The 19129-nt window shown below is 36.4% G+C and overlaps 7 protein-coding genes across 11 annotated transcripts in view; 1 reads left to right on the forward strand and 6 right to left on the reverse strand.

The window, feature by feature from the left end:
* Nucleotides 1-3173, forward strand: part of LOC104704250 (ubiquitin carboxyl-terminal hydrolase 1-like) — a 3801-nt gene extending 628 nt beyond the window's left edge. Inside the window, 4 exon segments of the mRNA XM_010420367.2 lie at nucleotides 19-1073; nucleotides 1179-1941; nucleotides 1943-2785; nucleotides 2884-3173. Coding sequence (XP_010418669.1) covers nucleotides 19-1073; nucleotides 1179-1941; nucleotides 1943-2785; nucleotides 2884-3124 — 2902 coding nt within the window. The 3' untranslated portion in view covers nucleotides 3125-3173.
* On the reverse strand, nucleotides 3400-5951 carry LOC104700177 (purple acid phosphatase 13-like). 2 transcript variants are annotated; one of them, XM_010415645.1, is made up of 6 exons: nucleotides 5668-5951; nucleotides 4783-5347; nucleotides 4481-4701; nucleotides 4196-4386; nucleotides 3837-4109; nucleotides 3400-3626 (listed from the first exon to the last, which is right to left on the reverse strand). In XM_010415645.1, the coding sequence occupies exons 1-6, from the start codon at nucleotides 5933-5935 to the stop codon at nucleotides 3510-3512; spliced, it is 1635 nt and encodes a 544-aa protein (XP_010413947.1). In that variant the 5' UTR covers nucleotides 5936-5951; the 3' UTR covers nucleotides 3400-3509. The 2 variants fall into 2 exon arrangements, with proteins under 2 accessions (XP_010413947.1, XP_010413948.1); XM_010415646.1 differs by having other exon boundaries at nucleotides 3535-3626; nucleotides 3848-4109.
* On the reverse strand, nucleotides 6148-7700 carry LOC104700178 (small ubiquitin-related modifier 5-like). Of its 2 annotated transcripts, none has more exons than XM_010415649.2 (4): nucleotides 7618-7700; nucleotides 6873-7043; nucleotides 6512-6658; nucleotides 6148-6435 (listed from the first exon to the last, which is right to left on the reverse strand). In XM_010415649.2, the coding sequence occupies exons 2-4, from the start codon at nucleotides 6984-6986 to the stop codon at nucleotides 6361-6363; spliced, it is 336 nt and encodes a 111-aa protein (XP_010413951.1). In that variant the 5' UTR covers nucleotides 6987-7043; nucleotides 7618-7700; the 3' UTR covers nucleotides 6148-6360. The 2 variants fall into 2 exon arrangements, with proteins under 2 accessions (XP_010413951.1, XP_010413950.1); XM_010415648.1 differs by lacking the exon at nucleotides 7618-7700 and adding an exon at nucleotides 7225-7423.
* On the reverse strand, nucleotides 7710-10272 carry LOC104700179 (UV radiation resistance-associated gene protein-like). 3 transcript variants are annotated; one of them, XM_010415650.2, is made up of 6 exons: nucleotides 9783-10272; nucleotides 9281-9487; nucleotides 8745-8925; nucleotides 8414-8550; nucleotides 7962-8189; nucleotides 7710-7856 (listed from the first exon to the last, which is right to left on the reverse strand). In XM_010415650.2, the coding sequence occupies exons 1-6, from the start codon at nucleotides 9966-9968 to the stop codon at nucleotides 7737-7739; spliced, it is 1059 nt and encodes a 352-aa protein (XP_010413952.1). In that variant the 5' UTR covers nucleotides 9969-10272; the 3' UTR covers nucleotides 7710-7736. The 3 variants fall into 3 exon arrangements, with proteins under 3 accessions (XP_010413952.1, XP_010413953.1, XP_010413954.1); XM_010415651.1 differs by having other exon boundaries at nucleotides 9281-9509; nucleotides 9783-9875; XM_010415652.1 differs by having other exon boundaries at nucleotides 9281-9521; nucleotides 9783-9856.
* LOC104700181 (probable xyloglucan galactosyltransferase GT12) lies at nucleotides 13241-14882 on the reverse strand. Its single transcript, XM_010415653.2, has one exon. It carries the CDS (start codon nucleotides 14880-14882, stop codon nucleotides 13374-13376), a length of 1509 nt encoding a protein of 502 aa, XP_010413955.1. The 3' UTR covers nucleotides 13241-13373.
* On the reverse strand, nucleotides 16057-17730 carry LOC104704252 (probable xyloglucan galactosyltransferase GT13). The gene has a single exon (XM_010420368.1). It carries the CDS (start codon nucleotides 17467-17469, stop codon nucleotides 16057-16059), a length of 1413 nt encoding a protein of 470 aa, XP_010418670.1. The 5' UTR covers nucleotides 17470-17730.
* LOC104704253 (26S proteasome non-ATPase regulatory subunit 1 homolog A-like) lies at nucleotides 18068-19125 on the reverse strand (the record flags this gene model as incomplete). The annotated part of the gene is made up of 2 exons (XM_010420369.1): nucleotides 18068-18609; nucleotides 18937-19125. Coding segments are annotated over 2 exons (525 nt in total), but the record flags the coding sequence as incomplete, so codon positions are not given.

Here is a 19129-nt window from a genome sequence, read left to right on the forward strand (position 1 = left end):
CGTGAAGAGAGGAGGAAGTAAGTGGAGCATGAGTGGAAACTACGGGTTTTGTTTTTCTGCTAGAAAGGCTATTTGGGTTTGCTTGGAATGTGGCTATTACGTCTGTGGAGATGTTGGTTTGCCGACTGGATCTCAGAGTCATGTTGTGCGGCACTTCGAGTTGACGCGTCACCGTTTGGTGATTCAGTGTGAAAATCCTCAGTTAAGATGGTGTTTCCCATGCCAATCACTTGTCTCTTTTGAGAAAGAAGAGAATGGTGAGAAGAAAGATTTGTTGCTGGAAGTTGTGGAATTGATTAGAGAACGATCTTCAAACACGTCCTCAGCTAGAGTTGAAACTGAAAATTTATGGTCAGGAAGTGGTGGTTTCACTGGTGGTACACGAGAAGCAAGAGATGGATATGCTGTAAGAGGTTTAGTTAACCTTGGGAACACATGTTTCTTTAACTCTGTAATGCAGAACCTTCTCTCTTTGGATCAATTACGTGAGCACTTCTTGAAAGAAGATATGTTTGGTGGCGGGCCTCTCGTTTCTTCCTTGAAGGAATTATTTGAAGACACAAAATCAAAGGTAAGCTTTTTCAGGAATGCAATAAATCCAAAAGGCTTATTCTTTTCTGTCTGTTATCAGGCTCCCCGATTTAGGGGATATCAGCAGCATGACAGTCACGAGTTGCTAAGGTATTTGTTGGACGGTTTGAGCTTTGAAGAATCAAGCATGAGGCAAAAGCTTGGTGATTCTAATAGTGATGATGACAGTTTTACACATCAGAAACCTACTCTCATAGATTCTATATTTGGAGGTGAAATTTCAAGCACTGTTTCTTGTATGGAATGTGGGCATTCCTCAAAAGTGTTTGAACCCTTTCTGGATCTCTCTTTACCTATTCCGTCCAAGAGATCTCCTCCTGAAAAGCAACAAACCCTTTCTCCGGAACAAAAGGTTGGTAATAACGGGGGAGTCAGCAAAGATTCAGACGTTGTGTCAGCTAAACCGGCATCGGATCACAATTCCACTGTTCCCATCTTAGAGAACCCTTCTACTATGACCCTTGATGATAACCAGGTCTCTGGTATTGCAACAGTATCTGATACCGAACAAGGCGAACATGATAGCTTTTTGGAGGATATTCTTGGACTAGATACCGAACAAGGTGATATTAGTGATACCGAACAAGGTGATATTAGTGATACCGAACAAGGTGATATTAGTGATACCGCCCCATCAACTGAGGCTAAAGGAGTTAATCAGACTTTGGTAGGTAGTACAGAAACGCTGATGCATGATAATGATGGAATTGCAAAACCAGAAACTGTACCAGATGAAGAAGATACACAGTCTGATGAAGACACAGATGCAAGTGGGATTTCCTCAGAGAGTGATGATGAGCCTCGAATTTGCGGTTATCCTGATTTAGGGAAAAGTTCTTCATCTGGAAATCTATTGGCTGATGAAGAGCTTCCATTGATGGTTGCAGATTCTTAGATTCTGTACATGCCTTATAAAGATGACATATCCTATGATGATAACACAGTTGGAGAAGTTAAAGGTGGGGCTTCATCATATGTGAGGGGCCACCATGTACAAATCGATGAGACTAACATCTCCTGTAATAATGGAACAGTTCAAGCAAGCGAGGGTGAAGGTTCCTCGTCAAACGTGAGCAGTGATCATGAACCAAAAATAGATTATGTTGACTTTAGCAGTTTTTTTGACGAGCCTGCGATATCTGAAGGACCTGTTTTCAGACTGCCATCTAAAGCTAAAGTTTCTGAAGCTGGTTTTGTGGCTGTCAGCAGTAATGATAAAACAGTTCAAGCAAGTGAGGGTGAAGGTTCCTCGTCATACGTGAATGGTTACCATGAACGAGACATTTTTCACTTTCGCAGATTTCTTGACGAGCTTGAGATATCTGAAAGACCTTTTTACCGACCGAAATCAGTCTGAAGCGGGTTTTATGGCTATGAGCAGTAATGAGAAAACAGTTAGGCCAGGTATGGGTGAAGCTTATTCATCATTCATGAGCTGTGACAATAAACAAGACAGAGATTATGCTGACTTTATTAGCAGAATGTATAACGTCCCTGAAAGACCTGTTTTTGGACCGCCATCTAATGCTAAAGTTTCTGAAGTTGGTTTTATGGCTGTTAGCAGAGACTCCGATCCTGAAGTTGTTGCTGATTCGGATTCACCAGTGTCTGTAGATGGGTGTTTGGCTCAGTTCACCAAGCCTGAGATTTTGTCAGAAGACAATGCTTGGCATTGTGAGAATTGTTCGAAGAACCTAAAACTCCAGCGGTTGAGAGAAAAGAGAGAAGCTAAAGTAGGATTGAGCAATGGATGGGTGGATGAAAATGAAGCTAGTTCGGCATCGGCTATTGATGAATGTATAGATGTCGACTGTAAAGCCGGAGTCATAGAATTGCTAAACTGCAAGAAAGAGAAAAACGCTATAGATGATGGAGTTCTGGGAGACTCAGATGCAAAGCAAGATCCAATTACTTCTTATGTTACTGAAACTCCTATCCTCGGTAGAGAAACCATCAGTTCTCAACCAGCCAGTGGCTATGAATGTGAAAACTGGGAAGACAAGGCAGTAGATTCTGAGGAAGTGATTGTAAAAAGAGCTGCTACTAAAAGGGTACTTGTAAACAAGGCACCACCTGTCTTGACTATACATCTCAAAAGGTTTAGCCAAGATGCTCGAGGCAGGCTAAGCAAGTTACGTGGCCATGTTGACTTCAAAGAGTACCTCGATCTTAGCCATTATATGGATAAAACTAGGTAAATGCCTATTTTCTCTATAGACTTAGTTAGCAGAATCTCTTCCTTTAATGTTTTGCCACATTTGGTCTGAACAATCATAAATTCTGCCTCTTTAGGTTGACCGAAAAAGACCAGCCGGTTTATAGGTTGGCTGGGTTAGTGGAGCATCGAGGGACAATGAGAGGAGGTCATTATATTGCTTACATTAGAGGTGGTGACAAGGCTAGGAGGGAGTCTGATATTAAAGAACCTAACGCATCAATATGGTATCACGCAAGCGATGCTTGGGTTCGACGTGTTTCTTTTGAAGAAGTTCTCCGTTCTGAAGCTTATATCTTATTTTACGAACGTATCTGAGAATCCCAGAGGTGGAAAGTTTCTTTCTATAATATAGGTGAAAAGGACAAGATAAGGGTTTTGACGTTCTTCACAGTTTGTACTGGTGAATTTGACTCTTTTGACAATTAAGTTTAAAATATGACTATAACAGTTTGCCTTGTTTGGAAAGTTATTAAAGTATTTTTGTTTTCAGATATTGTTTTTAAAAGCCATACACAAGTTGCGTTATAAAATGATAAAGAATCGTACTCGAATTGTGTTAATAGCGAATTGCTACTGAAATGATTCTGAGTTCAGAGCGAACAGATCCGTGCTAGTTATAACTTCTAACCAAAGTTGCGTTACAGATGAGGATTGCATAGTTAACAGTAAGAATGTTACAAAAATCATCTAACTAGTTGGTTTAGTTGTAAACCGGGCACATGTCAGGCTGACGTACTATATATATAATGTCTGCGGCAAGATAGTACACGTTTTGATTCCGGTTCCAGCTCCACAATGCATGCGTCTCATTCTTCACCTACAAAATGCCAAAAGTAAGTATCAGCGGTTGGCACTCTGGAACTGGTTCAATCGGAGAAAATAACAGAACCGGTTGAGTTCATGTGTAAAAAGGCAAAAACTTTGATTTGGAGTCAATAGATTCAAGTACGATTATGCCCCCAAGGAACTAATCTCAGTAGGTTACTTGAACATCAAGCGATACAGAATAGAGAGAGATCTAAGTAACTTCTAGCATACCGAAACCGAAGCTGCTCTCTCTGTATGCGCTATAGTCTGGCTGCTTAACCGGACAAATCTCATCGTTTACAGGCTCTAACGTGAAGTTAAAGCCACTGGCTCTGCACGAGTAGTTCTGAGAAGCATCTGGACAATTTCCTGGGTCATCTACATGATCAGTGTCCAGCTTCCCAGCTCCTCCTGCACCGGTTGATATATAAACCGGACCACATTGGTCTAACGCGTAGTTATAGACTCTGTTTGATCTCTCATAGGCATCAACCTAATTCAGGTTTTGTGGGATAGTTAGTGTGAAGAAGAACATGTTCCGCAAAAGCAAATGAACGCTCCCGCAGAACAACACCATACCTGACTATTGAAGATGATATCAACTCGGTAGCTATAGAGCAAGTCTTCAAGAATTAACCTCATGGATTCAGCTTCTCTGTAATGCCCTTTGAATGTGCTGTACCAAGGAAGACTCCAAGTTGCCACAACCCATGGAGTTTCTGATCTATCTATGTTTCTCAGGTCACTTTCAAGCCAAGTATACTGATCAGCTGTCGCAGAACAGGCACTAGGAAAAATTAGAAACACATTTCAACCGCAATTTAAACATAAAGAAAGTAAAATCAAAACCTGGAGAAACTTTACATGAATTGTCAGATGGAGTGTATGAATTGAGCACTATGAAATGAGCTCCTCCCGCGTTGAAAGAATAGTATAATGGTGAGAAAGAACCGCTTTCATTTGAACAGAATGTGAATCTTGAACTGTATGCACTGAACGTCAAATTATTATCGATCTGCAGCTCAATCTCGTGATCTCCAGCTACCATCATGGTTGGAACATTAGCCGTGAGTGGCTCCATGAACCTGTCATCAAAACCCCACCAATAATTTAGTGTTCAAAACCACCAAAGGATTCACAATCATAAATCAAGAATCTTCATTTACCTTCCCCAATAATCCCAGCGAGGCTGATAAGTTTTTCCACTAGAATAACAATAATCACAATCAGAACTGGTCCCATTATGGCCACATTGACAAGAACTACAATGTAGTTTAGTGTTATTCGTGAGATAAGTATCAGCGTAGCTGAATCCTCCAATTAAAACCACAAGATCAGGATGGTTAGATAGAATACTTCTCAAAGTTGTTGATGTGTTGTAAGTAAGACCTAAGTCTCCAGCCACAACGATTCTGTGAGGGTAATTCTCTGATGTAGACTTAGGCATTGTCCTGAAGTAATACTCTTTGCTCATCGCTGATACAGACGGGTCTCCGCATTGGTATCGATACAATGTGCTTGGTTTAAGACTTGTGAGTTGAACATGGTGAATGATGCCTGAAGTATAGTACTTGAGACCATTCTCAGGAGGATACTGTTGGTTATAAACAATAGAATGACCTGTTGCGTATCTGCTTCTAGTAACGACATTAAATTCACGGTACTGAACTATGCTTTGCACAGAGTTAGGATCCAGAGGCAGAGAATCTTCTTCGCCGATTCGGAATTCCCCTGTAGTAATAATTCACAACAACCTTGCTTCAGAGTTCTGACAAATGCAGAAATAGAAAGAACAAAAAAAAAAAAGAAAATAGTTTCTTGAAGCTAAAGATGAAACTTTAAGACAAAAATCTTGATGTTGGAACAAACACAGTTAGATCCAAATCTTGGCTCAGAAAGATTACAACTTTATGGAACAATGAACCTCAAAACTTAATTTAATGAAATGTTTAAAGTATAAAGATTCGACCTTTTTAGTAGATAGATACCCAAATCTACGGGGAAACAAAAATAAAGAAAGAAGAAAGGTTGAAGAGTCAAAAAAGAAAGACCTGTGACCCAAGAAATCCAGACGGAGTCAAAGCTGTAAGAGAGAGAGACAGAGACTTGTTCAGGCTGAAACTCCGAATTGGGTTGTACGAAACTCGGGTCTGGTTCTGGCAGGTCGAATGCAACCGGGTTAAGATTCGGGTCGAGCGGAGCTGTCTCGGGCTTAAACGGACCTTCAAGCGTCGTAGAGAAACCATGAACACTGATAGTAGTAACAGTGGAAACCAAAATGACGAAAAGGGACACCTTCATTGTACATTTTACCACCATTTTTCACACATAGATGTTTTTGTTTGTTGCAGCGAAGATGATAATATAACTCTTTAGTCTTTTTTAGTCTTTACTCTTTACCATACTGATTTGGTGAAGTCACGGGAACGTGAAATCAATCCCAATTATTTCCCGGTTTACGTTGTTAACCGGTTGAAGTATTGTCAATATACCGGTTCTTAGATTAGAGTTTAAGACCAAATTATTTTACCGAGAGAAAAAAAGTAATAATTAATTTTCCTTCAAAATCTAAAAATATTACGAATCAAAATGAACAACTGGACAACAATGTTTCAGACAAAGACTTTAGAGATTCAACATAACAAAAACCAAAGTGGTCGTAATTAAAATTCTAATTAAAGAAACCCTAAAAGCGCCTCTTCTCTTTTCTTTTTCTTTCCAGGGGGATGAATTCCGGCGAGATCTCAACAAGGAGTGTAAGGACCGCCACCGCCTAGTTCCATGACCAACAAGATCTCATCTTCTTCTTCCATCCTCAGCTGTGGAAATTATTTATATTTTAATTAACTAAAACAACTGTTTAATTTCTAGAAGCTTTAAAATATGAGACCAGACCTGAGCAGGAGTCTGTCGTGGTTTGATGGGTTTATTGTTGTAGAGGAATCGGACAGTATTGTACTCTAAGTTTCTCTTTCGACAGTAAGCAGTCATTAGTTTCTTTAGATGTGCATGAGCTCCAATTTTGTATATATCCTCTGCTCCCTGTTCCCTCCCCCAAATTTTTTTTTAAAAAAAAATGCGTTTATATAAAGGGATTTGTCAATATATAGAGGTTTTTTAAGGAAGAAAATATTAAAAACACAAAAAAAAATTGTACAAAAAAAAAAAGCAAAGGTGGGGGTTTTGTAAATTTTGGTCAGATGAAGAGGAAAAATAAAAATAAAAATAAATAATGTAGAAAAGATAAAGAATGGACCTGTTGGTTCTTGACCTTGAGAGTGAGCTTCTGATGGGGTGGTTCAGGAGATCGAGACCTCTTTGATAGAAAAGAAACAGAGATCGTATTCGTCGTGTCTGAGGAGCTCACCATCGTTGTTCTTGAGAGAACACAAACCTAAACCTTTAACTCTTTTACACAACTCTCTTTCTGCTGGGTTCCAGAGAGAGAGAGAGAGAGAGAAAGGGAGTTGAGAAGAGGAGAGTTGAGAAAGTGATGGAAAGTAAAGAAGAGTAATTGAGCGAACATTAAAGTACAATCCTCGTCTAACACTCTTATTGGTCCATTTTCTTTCTTTTTTACTTGTCATTTGTTAAGTTTCCCATCTTACCCTTGGTCTATTGTGTTTTGTTGCCTTTGAATCATCCATCACACCTCACACGTTACACATTCCAACAGTACGTTGAAATTTGTACTGACTCATGCAACAGGCTCATTATTAACTTACAAATTCAAACATATTTGAAATGATACAAAGAAAAAAACCAAAAAAAAAAAAAGGAAAAACAAAAACAAAACTAATACATTTGTTAGAACNGAAAAACAAAACTAATACATCTGTTAGAACTTTCAAAAGAACTGTATAAAATAGACTACGCTTGCTTTTTGTTTATTGCCCGTCTCTCCTCCAAACCAAAAAACATCAAACTTAGAGAGATGAGTCTCATCCTAAGGAGAAGAGTTCCATGTCTAAAAAGTTATCTAACGAAATAAATAATCTGACCTTTTTACCTCCACAAAGTGTCTGACTTGAGGAGAAAACAGTGTGTGAGACGGAATGGATCGATCTACATGAGGAGAAAACAGTGTTGGATATCTTCTTCATCATCATCATCATTATCATCATAAATAATTGATATAATCTGGAGATTGGATGATTCGGATCAGCTCCTTCAGGTTTGCTAGAACCTGACGTGGTCCTAGACTATCTTCCCCCACAAAGTTTAAGAGTTGCTCAATGTTCTGTGATATGATAACTATGATTAGATGAGGGGAGGGGCAAACTATGCACTGTTCTGTTTCAAGCATCAGGAAGAGGAACAAAACCGAAAACTTTCTTTAACCAACCTTGTTTAATAAAAAGACAGCATAGGCAGCTCGAGTTGTATCTTGACCATCCAGAAACAGAGGGAACTCTACGAATTTAGAATTTTGGGAAAGAGTGGAAATTAGAGACATGTCTGATGATGAAGGCTCAATGTAAGGTGCATAGTCTCGAATGTATGTTTTCGAACCACCAAGGCGCAAAGGATAACGAATAGGCACTCTCAAGTAAGGAACTATTAGGGACACGGCCTGCAAAACCCAAACAGGAAGCCATTAGTATGGAAGCCATTAGTATGGAAGCCATTAGTATTTTTTCTACCAAGAATTTTAAACCAATATAACATAATTTAGTTCGAATTCATGAGCAGTGATTCCTGAAAACCAAGCAGAGAGATTTAAGGCTGCACAAAAAAATCAAAGTATAAAGCAAGTTTTAATGCGTAAATCGGGTAAAGAAAGAGAACGGAACATACATGGGCTACATATCCTAGGGCAGTTGCCAACTTCTGAACTTCTTTCTTGTCGGTGAAGAAGCTCATCTTTGTAAACGGGGCCATACTAAAAGGCAACCCCAGAATTCTCACGGATCCTTGACTCAGAGGCTTAGTTACTACAAAAGCCGTAGATAATAAATAAGCATGACAAGAAGGTAAGATGCTGCAATTTATAACTTTGGTCAAACACTCGACCACAAAGGCAAAGTTAGTCCTGATATCAATATCAGACTGAATGAAGTCAAGATAAAGGCATGCATTAAAAGTTATAAATTCTTAAAAGCTCTTATACTCGAATTATACAACTGACCTAATCTACTGCCACCTGGAAATGATTCCAGTTCTTGGTCTTGTGAAGGTCCAGCCTCAATCTTCAAGGGATATATAAATGAAACTTGAGATATCATGTACTGCTGCCTCTTTCTCAGCTTATTCGTTACAATCTTTAGATGTGCATAACCACTTTCACCTTCTAGTTGGCAGTTTGACTCCTATGACGGAAACACGAAAAGCTAAACTGAGTATCTATGATTCAATGATTAACCAATTGGTCAGAGCATGGAGAAAATACTGCAGAAAATCAGTTTGCCTTCTCGAAGCAATTATCAACAAATCATTTACTCATAATAGAATTACGAGACAGTTGAACGAAGAAAACTTAAGTCAGGAAACGCAGATAGAAATGAAAAATGTACTACAAAGATGGGGCCAATGGAACATGAGGAACAAAGAAGCATGTGAAACAACTAATTTTAAATATCGAAACACCAAGATCCCAATAGAAAATGTACAGAGTGATGCATTTGTCTTCCTAAGAAGATTATTTAGCATTGAATGAGGTAATACCTGCAATTTGCTTTTAGCGATGGAAAGAGTTGTGCCGCCTACTAGCAAAGATCTCACTTCTGTACTAAGAAGCTCCTCTTTCTTTTTAACATCCTGCTCAGTAACTTTGCAAGCAACTGATGTATTGTCCACCAGCAATTTTCTTGCTTCCAGCCTCTGACGCATTTCTTCAAGCTCATTAGTGCGTCTCAATGATTCAGTACTAACCTGCCCGAAATTTAGCCGCCCGCTAATCCGCGGGCTAATCAATTAAAGCTCATTGAGTGGATAAAGTCAAGAGATAAGAAACTTCTAACAATAAACTTCTAATGGTCAAAAGTCTCAAATGCTAAGTAGTGCATCAATTACACAATTAAGTGCCACAAATAAAAATCTATGCTTTCCAACAAGGTACTCAAAATTGAGACAATGCCACTAGTAAAAATATATGCTTTCCAACTAAGAAATGAATCAAAAACCAGACAATGGCCCAAAAGAAAACACAAGGGGTAAAGAGAAAAACCTGAATAAGAGACTCAAGTTTGGGCTGAAGGATTTGCTTCTTCTCTGTGGCTAACTTCAGAGCAGAAGAAAGACTCCATAACCTCGTGAGCTCATGGTCGAATTCTTCCCACTCTATAATCTTCACATCTTCTCGATCGCTTCTTCTCGAATTTTCCGACAAACTTGGCTCTGTTTCTCTTTCCATCAACAATTGTCTCGGAACCCACGCAACGCAAGTCCTGGCATCAAGTCTTCAGATCTTTTTAAATCACACGCCTTCTAATTGCATCACCGATCTTAATTGAAATCGGATTAGAACAAAATCAAAAACCCTAATTTTGTATAAAAAAAAAGGAAAGCAAAACCGATCACGTGGAGATGATTTGGTTCAAAGGAAAAGGGCAAGAAACAAATCGGTGAAATGAGAGAACGATGCGTAGGATTGAAGAAGGCTTCTCACAGGGGATGATTCGTCCACACAGATTTTGATTTCAGAAAAAATTTAAAGTTTGTTACTTTAGGAAAGAGAGACAGAGAAAGAGAAATTTCCGGGTCAGATGTTACCCGAATTACTAAACGGGTGGGTATTTTCTAAAGAGCGGGTTACACCGTTCGATCCGCCCCAACTAAAGTGCGATTTTCCTCGTGATGATTTCTTTACCGAAGTTGTTTTAAATATAATTAATTAATTTTCGTTTAAGTATTCGTATATCTTCTCAAATATGTAGTTTTTTTTATATATTCTTATGTGAATGAGATTATATTGAATGTGAAAAAATTGTAACATCGGATAGCTCAATAATTTAATAATAGATTGTTCCTAGACTAATCTTTGTGATATAGTACATGTTAATCTATATATGTCTTTTTGTTTACAAATTTAGCAGCTTTTATTACAAATTGTATGTAAATAATACTTTAAAATTTAATAACACCAAACATAAATTTAAGCATAGAAAGTTAGAGTTTGAAGTCTTAAATATATGTTATGGGAGTATATTGAAACCATGATTTTGGAGAATTTAATGCGATTTAGGAAATTTGGAATTTTGATAAATTTTAGGGAAGTTGATATGATTTTCAGTAAAATTCTTTCAAATCCCACCTAAAAATATGAGATTGACATTTCTGTATTTTTAACTAAACAAATCCTCTCAAATCCATAAGATTTAGCTATAGTTTTACAATTTTTTTGTTAAAAGGAGGAATTTCAAATATAGCTCTTTTCCAATGCCACTTTTTAAAAAGAGCTTAAACTATGGAATATGTGTTAAAACCTTATCAATTAGTTGAACATGTGGCTATCATGTTAATTACAGTTTTGACATATCTCGAGATTTGATGAGAAGGTTCAAACTTTATAAATAAAATTAACAGTTTTTCAATAGGATAGAAATTTTTTTGTCATTTTCTGAATTAATGTATATTAACAAAAAAGAGTTTCCCTCACAGAATTATTTTTATAATTTAATAAATTTAAAATTATTTTTAATGTTTTTTATGAATATATAAACAATATTTTTTTACTTATATTTATTTCTTTTCAGGATAGGTTTAGAACTTTTACATTATTTTATTTAAAAATATTTTTTGTAAACTTAGAACTGATATGTGTCAACATCTTATCGATATAATTGACACGTGTCACAATCCTGTTAATAGCTAATTTTGAAAACCAAACTTTATATAATAAGATAAACTTTTATATGTACTTTAAAATAGAAAATAGAATAATTGGTCAAAATTGGGATAACCAGTACGAAATAATTGATTTGTTGATAGAGACTAAAATTCCAATTCCTATCAAAGGTTAATAAAATATTTTTAGAGGCAAATATATTAGAGGAAAATATTTCCGATGATAAACTGAGACACATGTGTAGATTTAATATATTCTTGAATTGTTTTCCACTGTTTTGCCATATTGTTAGATTATGAAATTACTATGATTGTTGTTTATTAAGACTTTGAGAATTGCAAATTTCCTAAAAACAATGAAAGACCGAAAATCTTTGAATATTTTTTTCCATGATATATGTAAGCAGGTCTCGGTACCAGAAAAATATATATATTTTTTTTTAATCGGGATCATTGATTTCTGAATTTGGAGCTTAATCATTATTTATAAATTTGGAGTTTAATCATGAATTGCTAATTGGTTAAGGGTTTAAATCTTAACAGCACCAATTATCTGAATGTCATTGCATTCAATAACATAAACTATGTTTGAAAGAAATAAGAACTACTAAATCAACCATATGTCCGAAGTAGATTTCATAGCGTTGATATATACACATCACTTCAAAAAATGAGTATTAATCATAAATAATTATATCAAAAAATCAATTTATTGATTATATCAAAAAATCAAATATTTAATTTATAATAATTGAATTTAGCTTTTTTAGCAAAAATAAAGAAGATGGTAGAGATTATTTTGACGTCAAAATAACCAAATAAGTTTATATGAATGTAGTCTTACTTATTTGCAGGTTTATGTGAATGTGATTTATTTATTTACTCTTAGTTCATATTATTCTCATTACATGTATTTTAGAATTTTTTTGATACATTACCTATATAATAAATAGATTATGAGAAAGTGTATATGTGATTGGTTGATATTCCATTGAAAAGCCAATCATGTATGAATTGACATTTTATTTTAATATTTTGTTATAACTAGATGGATATTCGTGATACACATTTCAACTTGATGTATGTTGTACCAAATATGCTCTCAAGCCTTCGAAAACTTCACGTCAATCATTTGAATTTTTAAATTTGAGTTGTAATAGGGTAAGGTCAGCATTTTGTAAGACCAATCATATTTTAGCTTTAAGTATTAATAATGATTTTTGCATGAAACAAAAAAACAAAATAATCATGTGAAAGTTTAGTTCCACATACTTTACAAACCACAAAACTCATCATGTCAATATTATTATATTAACAAAAGAAAATAAAAAATGATGTCACCAAGTAACACAAAAGACACAATTCAATAACCGGGAAATTAGATGTCAAAATCAAATGGTTGAACCTTCATTCATGAATTGATGTAGATTATAGTGAATTAGAGTTCCAAGGATAATATTTCTTGTTGACTTGTTTCCTAATGTGGAGAATATTATTTGTTGAATACTTGAATTGATTCCTAGCTAATGTCTTTTGACACAATGTGTGTGATATGCTTATTCATTTCACTTTTCATGTATATATGACCTTGAATGTATGGTTTTAGTTACATATCTTCTATTTATATATATGATTAAGCTATCAAAATTCTTTAGAACGAAAAGTCAAATTGTCTTGTCGTAAGTTCAAAACATTCTAATTTATACAACAAAATCCAACTATTATAGTCTCTAAATTATATATATATTTCCGAGAGACTATTCATATCGTTTTTTTTGGTTGCTCCATAGGAACGAGAAAGTTAGAAGGTTGTAAACTTGTAATGTATGCATCCTTTCAAAAAAAAAATTGATGAAATGTACTTACAATCACAAAAAGCATCTGAAATGTGATTCAACATGCTATAATCTTGACGGTGCATTCATAAACTATAATGTCTTAAGCAGTTTTTAATATCTTAACCAATTTTTTTTCATACAACCTCGAGCCTGTTCAAATCCTTTACTTGTGAATGTTCACTCTGAAGATCTTTCCCTTCTTCCATCATCATCTTAACCATTACTACCCTATCAAGAATCCTATTCACTGCAATGTCAAAAGCATCTTCGATCTTCTCCGGTCCAACCAATCCCGGTTTTGTATATATTATCTTCGGTATAATCTTTACAACCTCGTTCCTCATCCTCATAATGCGCTCCTTATCAATCATACCCAAGACGAACTTGAGACTAACCGTTCCATTTTTCATTTCGTTCTCCGGTATGTAAACCGAGTACTTGGTATAATCCTTAGGGAAATACCAAATATATTGGTTATAACCCGAACCAGGTGTAAAGAAAACCGGGATACAACCAGCCAAAATCGAATCAAATATCGATCTCCGAGTATACGAATCTCCCGAAGGTTGTAAACAGAAAACCGAATTTTCAAACACCTTCATAATCTTAACCGGATTATTGCAGTCATTAACATTACAGTTAAGAAAATTGCATTTACCGTGAGATGCAAGGCACTGCTCTATGATCTTCCCTCTTATAGATCCACCCAAATTAGGCCTTGGACCTCCAACAAACGAAAACAAATATTTCCTCTTCACCCTCTTCACTTTCCTCTGCCATCTCCAAATCTCGGTTAAGCTCTTTGGATGGAAATAAGTCGGATAAGGGATCGCAAACTCGTTAGCCCAAGCAGTTGTTTCTATACCTAACATTGTCATGTTTGCGAATTCTGGTAATGTCATCAGATTGCTTCCCCAATCTGAATCTTCGTCGCGAACCCTTCTGAAATCCCAAGCTATCCGTCCGGTTACAAAGAAGTGATCTCGACCGTGCATCTTTCCCCACTCGGGTTTCTCTATCAGCCATTGAGCCAGTTTTATCCCCAATTCGTCTCTCACCGTTATGTTGTACCCCCAGAGATGACGGCCCACGTCGAACCCCGCGTAGAAGGGCACGTAGACCGCTGAGGCTAGAGACGAGTCGTTGGTCAAACACTCGTAGTGTTTCATCCTCTCTCGGAAGATAACCGCGAGCAAGAATTGGTTCGTTGAGTACCAAGAACCGGTTTTCACGGTTAAGACTTTTGCTGTGGTGTTATCGGACTCCGAAACCTGTGGACCGAGCCCGGAATTGACCATGAATGGACACATATCGAACCATTTGATGAGTGGACGACAGTCTTTGATAATGTCGTCGTTGAATTTGCTTGGAAGATTGTGCATGTAGATGTACCTTCCGGCGCAAGTATCTGTTTCTTCTTCTTCCTTAGGCTGCTTCCCTCTGATTCCATCACGCTCATCCGTATTTCTGGTGAGAGTTTGATTATGTGAAGCACCGATGGAGATGAAGAAGTTGTTTACTTGATGAGTGATTCGGAGATTTGTTTCGATCAAATCTATTTTCTTGATTTGAAACAGAACGAAAAGACAGAACACAAACGCAACTAAGATGACAACCCAAAGCCTTGGAACTTGTTTCTTCATCTTCTTCTTTTTTTTACTTGTGACAATACATTTGGTATTACTTTATGAGATCTAACATTAAAAATATGAGATCTTTAAAAAGAAGAAAATTTTCAATTTTTTTAATTACATTTCCAAACAAAGTAATAGATATTTGCCATTTATGGTGAATTGAATTCAAAGGATTATACTCAAATACATTATTACTCTTTCTAAAAACAAAGTTTCCATCTTGGACACGCAAAGATTCACATATGTCAAAGGAGAGATCTCAACTCTTTTTACCCAACTGAACTCCACAAATAATATTTAGAAAATAATATGACTACTAGGAAAATTTTCATTTTTGTCTATAATATTGACCGTAAGAAGATTCTTTTCCTTTTGTTGGAAGATTACATAAATAGCAAAAAGAAATTGTAATTTAACAATAACCTTTTTTGGGTACAAAGTAAAAGATGCAAGCTTTTTTAATCTGTACCCCAAAAAAGATTAATTTTGAGCACAAATGTTAATTTCTTGTTTTGGTACGAAATATAAATCTCCTCTTAATTTTCTGATTAATTAGGTAAGTTAAGCTTTTCTATCTTTTAATAAGAAATTTTTGTTTGTGAAAAAGATTTTCATTGACTGTTAATTTTCTACCATAATGGCACAATTAGTTAAATTTTTGGATCTCAGTGGATTGTGAAAAAGATGCAAATTTTTTAGCTTAATAAGTGTATTTAATTAATGTGGTTCGATTCGTCTCTGTACTATTTGGTAATCTGTAGTGTACCCTTCGAGCATGATCGGCTCTAAAATAAAATAAAACCTATAGTCCTTGTTCAATTTTTCAAATACGCACCCTAATTACATATAAAAATAATAATAATTTGAACATTTAAATTAATACATTACATTTTGTGTTGCTGAATTTAACAAAGTTTCAATGCAAATGTACTCTTCATACATGTCGACACTACCCTTAAAATGATAGCTCTTCTAAATATTCATCTCGGTATGTTGGGGTAAATATAAACGAAATTGACATTTTGTCCCGCATGAGTGTGGATCGGGATATGATATCATATTAGACTATTCGCATCTAACTCAAAACAAATTAGCAATAAGCTCATATATCTTGTATACTAGTCATTATACTATAAATTTGCAATCTATAACATTTCTAATTTATATTATTCTCCTAAGAAATTTATGTAGTTGTCAGATCCATGGCATCTTGAACTCTCATAAGAACCCTAGCCACTGCAATTTCAAACGCATCTCCTTCAATCTTTTCCGGTCCAACAGCCCCCGGTTTTGTATAGATTATCTTTGGTATAATCTTCTCAACCTCACTCCTCATCTTCAAAATCCTCTCCTCACTAATACCAGCCAACAAATTCTCAATACTAACCTTCCCAATTTTCACATCTTTCTCCGAAATGTAAACCGAATACTTTGTATGGTCCTTTGGAAAATACCACTTGTACTGGTTATAAACCGAATCCGGGCTAAAGAGAACCGGTATACAACCGGCTAAAATCGAATCAAATGTCGATCTCCGAGTAGGCGTATCTCCTGGTGGTTGTAAACAGAACACCGAATCTTGAAACACCTCCATTACCTTGACCGGATCACTACAGTCTTTACTTGATGTATCACAATCAAGAAATTTGCATCTTCCTTGTGACGCAAGGCACTGTCTTATAATCTCTCCTCTAATAGATTCCTTCAATTCAGGCCGATTAGCTCCGGCAAAGGAGAAAAGGTGTCGTCTACGTGTCACCCTCACTTGCCTCTGCCATCTCTTAACCTCGGTTCGGCTCTCTGGATGAAAATAAGTTGGATAAGGAACCGCAAACTCGTTTCTCCAAGAATTTATCTCAATGGATAACATCGTTATGTTCTCGAATTCAGGAAATCGCATCAGTTTGTTTCCCCAATCTGAATCTTGATCAGTAACCCTTCTAAAATCCCGACCAACACGTCCCGTGACAAAGAAGTGATCTCTCCCGTACATTTTTTTCCACTCTGGTCTCTCCCTAAGCCATCGAGCCAGATCTTCAGAAAGTTCGTCTCTGAGCTTCACGTTATATCCCCAAAAGCGTCTCACATCGAAGCCAGCATAGAACGGGACGAAAACCGCAGAAGAGATGGAAGAATCGTTGGTCAAACACTCGTAGTGTTTCATTCTCTCTCGGAATATAACCTCGAGCATGAATTGGTTCGTAGAGTACCAAGAACCAGTTTCGATGGTTAAAACTCGAGTGGTATGGTTATGATCGTCCTCCAAGATCCGTGGACCAAAGCCAGAGTTAACAAGGTACTTACACTTATTGCGTAACTCGATGTATGCTTCACAGTTCTTGATCAGATCGTCGTTGAATCTGCTTGGAAGACTGTGGATATACACATACCTTCCGGCGCAAGTATCTGTTCCTCCTTGTTTATCATTCACAGTGATATTTGGGTTATCTTTGTCGGAAAGAAAGAGATAGGTTGCGATTTGATTGATGTGAAGCAAAAGGAGCATAGAGAACATAGGTGTAGGTAAGATTTCTATCAAAAGCTTTGGAGCTCGTTTCTTCACAGTCTTTTTCATTTTTGGATTGAATTTTTCCATTGTCTCACTTTGATTATGGAGAAAAATGGAGAAAAGAAAGGTGTATGACTTTATGGAGAATATAAGATTAAAAACAAGTCAAATTGATTATTACAGAAAAAATATAAGATTATTCATCTACTTGGTGGATATAGGAATTTTAAATTTGTTATCTCTGTGTATCAGTTTGTTTTAAATAGAAGTGCTATGATCTTAGCAAAGTCAATTTAATGGATAAAGGGAGAATACAAATAAGTTAATGTACTTTCCTATTATTTTTTAACTTAAAAATATGCATTCCAATATTAAACCATCAGCATGTGTCTGTCATATAAATGACACATTCCACTTCTCCTAATATTTTAAAGGATTATAAATTATTGAGATGATTAGTGCTATATTACGTAGTGAAACACGTTTGATACAAAACTCACATGCTTTTAAGGACCCTACAAAGATTTTTAAAGAAAGACCATAGAGACTTGGCAATTACTCCATTTAGTTTACATACATACTTGGAAATGTATAGAATTAATATGAAATTTAATTTTGCGCGTTTGTCATAGCCTCAAAGATCTTATTTATATGAAAACATCACTCGTAATTGAACTCAACCAAATGAAATTAAAATGACACTAAAATTTAGATTGTAATAAAAAAAGAAAAGTACCTAACACAAGATCGTAGTTGAACTCGAAACCAATTGCAAATGACAAGAAGCAGTATCTCAAAGTTCAAAGATATGTTTTTTCTTTGCTTTTTGTCTTTCAACAAAAACCAATAAAACCAACAACAAATTCCAACTAATTTTAAAAGAGAATACAATTATGAAGCATAATCAAAGGCTTGTGGAGGTTGTGGCTCGTCATCTACGGCCATAGCCGAGGCAGTGGTTCCTTGTGCAGCTGCTGCTGCACCGGTTGCAGGAGAAGCTGTTGAAGTTGGTGCATCGGTCAGGGAGAGAACCTCTGGCTCGTGTTGACGCAAGTCTTTGAGAAGAACGAAACCTGATGGAGCTAGCTTCACTGGTACGTATCTGCTGTCTTCAAGTAACTTTATGTATTTCTCTTGAGCTGGGACTACTCGAGCTGGGTTCACTAAAATCTCAAACGCTGGCTCTGGCTCAGCAGCTTTCTTCTCGACTGTTGCTGTGCTATCGACCTGACAGTTCATGGAGACAAGACTTTCAAAACACAGCTGGTCCAAACACAAAATAAAGACTCGAAAGAGACAGAAATGTAGGGATGTACAGTCCGAATAAACTGAACTGCCAAAAAACTACATCTCAAAACCCAAACCTGAAACTAATACCATAACTATCCAAATTGATCTTAAAACTGAAACTCAGATTAAACAACTCTATAGAATTCATCTGATGCCTAACGTGTGTAACAAAAAAGGACAACATCTGATGTCTAGTGATTATGAGACTAATCTGGCAATCAATTACAGAAGCTATTAGAAGAGACTAGAAACTGATAACATTACCTGCATAGAGTCTCCTTCCTTCTCAGTTGATGCTTTTCCTTTTCCAGATCCACTTTCACTGACGGACTTTTCCGCACCGGATGTTTTTTCAGCAATAGCTTTCTGCTCTGCGTCTTTCTTAGCCCTAGCTTTGGCTTTAACTGAGGTTGAGAGAACAGCAGTCGGGAGTTTGACGGCGGTATTGGCTGTAGGA

Source organism: Camelina sativa, chromosome 7 (assembly GCF_000633955.1).
Source record: "Camelina sativa cultivar DH55 chromosome 7, Cs, whole genome shotgun sequence".
NCBI classification, from domain to species: domain Eukaryota; kingdom Viridiplantae; phylum Streptophyta; class Magnoliopsida; order Brassicales; family Brassicaceae; genus Camelina; species Camelina sativa.

Excerpts from the sequence above, each read along its gene's own strand:
- LOC104700177 (XM_010415645.1), bottom strand. The coding sequence starts at position 5,935 with ATGGTGGTAAAATGTACAATGAAGGTGTCCCTTTTCGTCATTTTGGTT. Across the intron at positions 4,110-4,195 it reads ATATCATCTTCAATAGTCAG|GTTGATGCCTATGAGAGATC; the intron begins GTATGGTGTTGT and ends AACCTGAATTAG. Across the intron at positions 3,627-3,836 it reads TCGGTTTCGGTATGCTAGAA|GTGAAGAATGAGACGCATGC; the intron begins GTTACTTAGATC and ends GGCATTTTGTAG.
- LOC104700178 (XM_010415649.2), bottom strand. The coding sequence starts at position 6,986 with ATGGTGAGCTCCTCAGACACGACGAATACGATCTCTGTTTCTTTTCTA. Across the intron at positions 6,659-6,872 it reads TCAAGGTCAAGAACCAACAG|GGAGCAGAGGATATATACAA; the intron begins GTCCATTCTTTA and ends GGGAGGGAACAG. Across the intron at positions 6,436-6,511 it reads CACGACAGACTCCTGCTCAG|CTGAGGATGGAAGAAGAAGA; the intron begins GTCTGGTCTCAT and ends TAATTTCCACAG.
- LOC104700179 (XM_010415650.2), bottom strand. The coding sequence starts at position 9,968 with ATGGAAAGAGAAACAGAGCCAAGTTTGTCGGAAAATTCGAGAAGAAGC. Across the intron at positions 8,926-9,280 it reads TCGCTAAAAGCAAATTGCAG|GAGTCAAACTGCCAACTAGA; the intron begins GTATTACCTCAT and ends TTTCCGTCATAG. Across the intron at positions 8,551-8,744 it reads TCCAGGTGGCAGTAGATTAG|TAACTAAGCCTCTGAGTCAA; the intron begins GTCAGTTGTATA and ends CGGCTTTTGTAG.
- LOC104700181 (XM_010415653.2), bottom strand. The coding sequence starts at position 14,882 with ATGAAGAAACAAGTTCCAAGGCTTTGGGTTGTCATCTTAGTTGCGTTT.
- LOC104704252 (XM_010420368.1), bottom strand. The coding sequence starts at position 17,469 with ATGGAAAAATTCAATCCAAAAATGAAAAAGACTGTGAAGAAACGAGCT.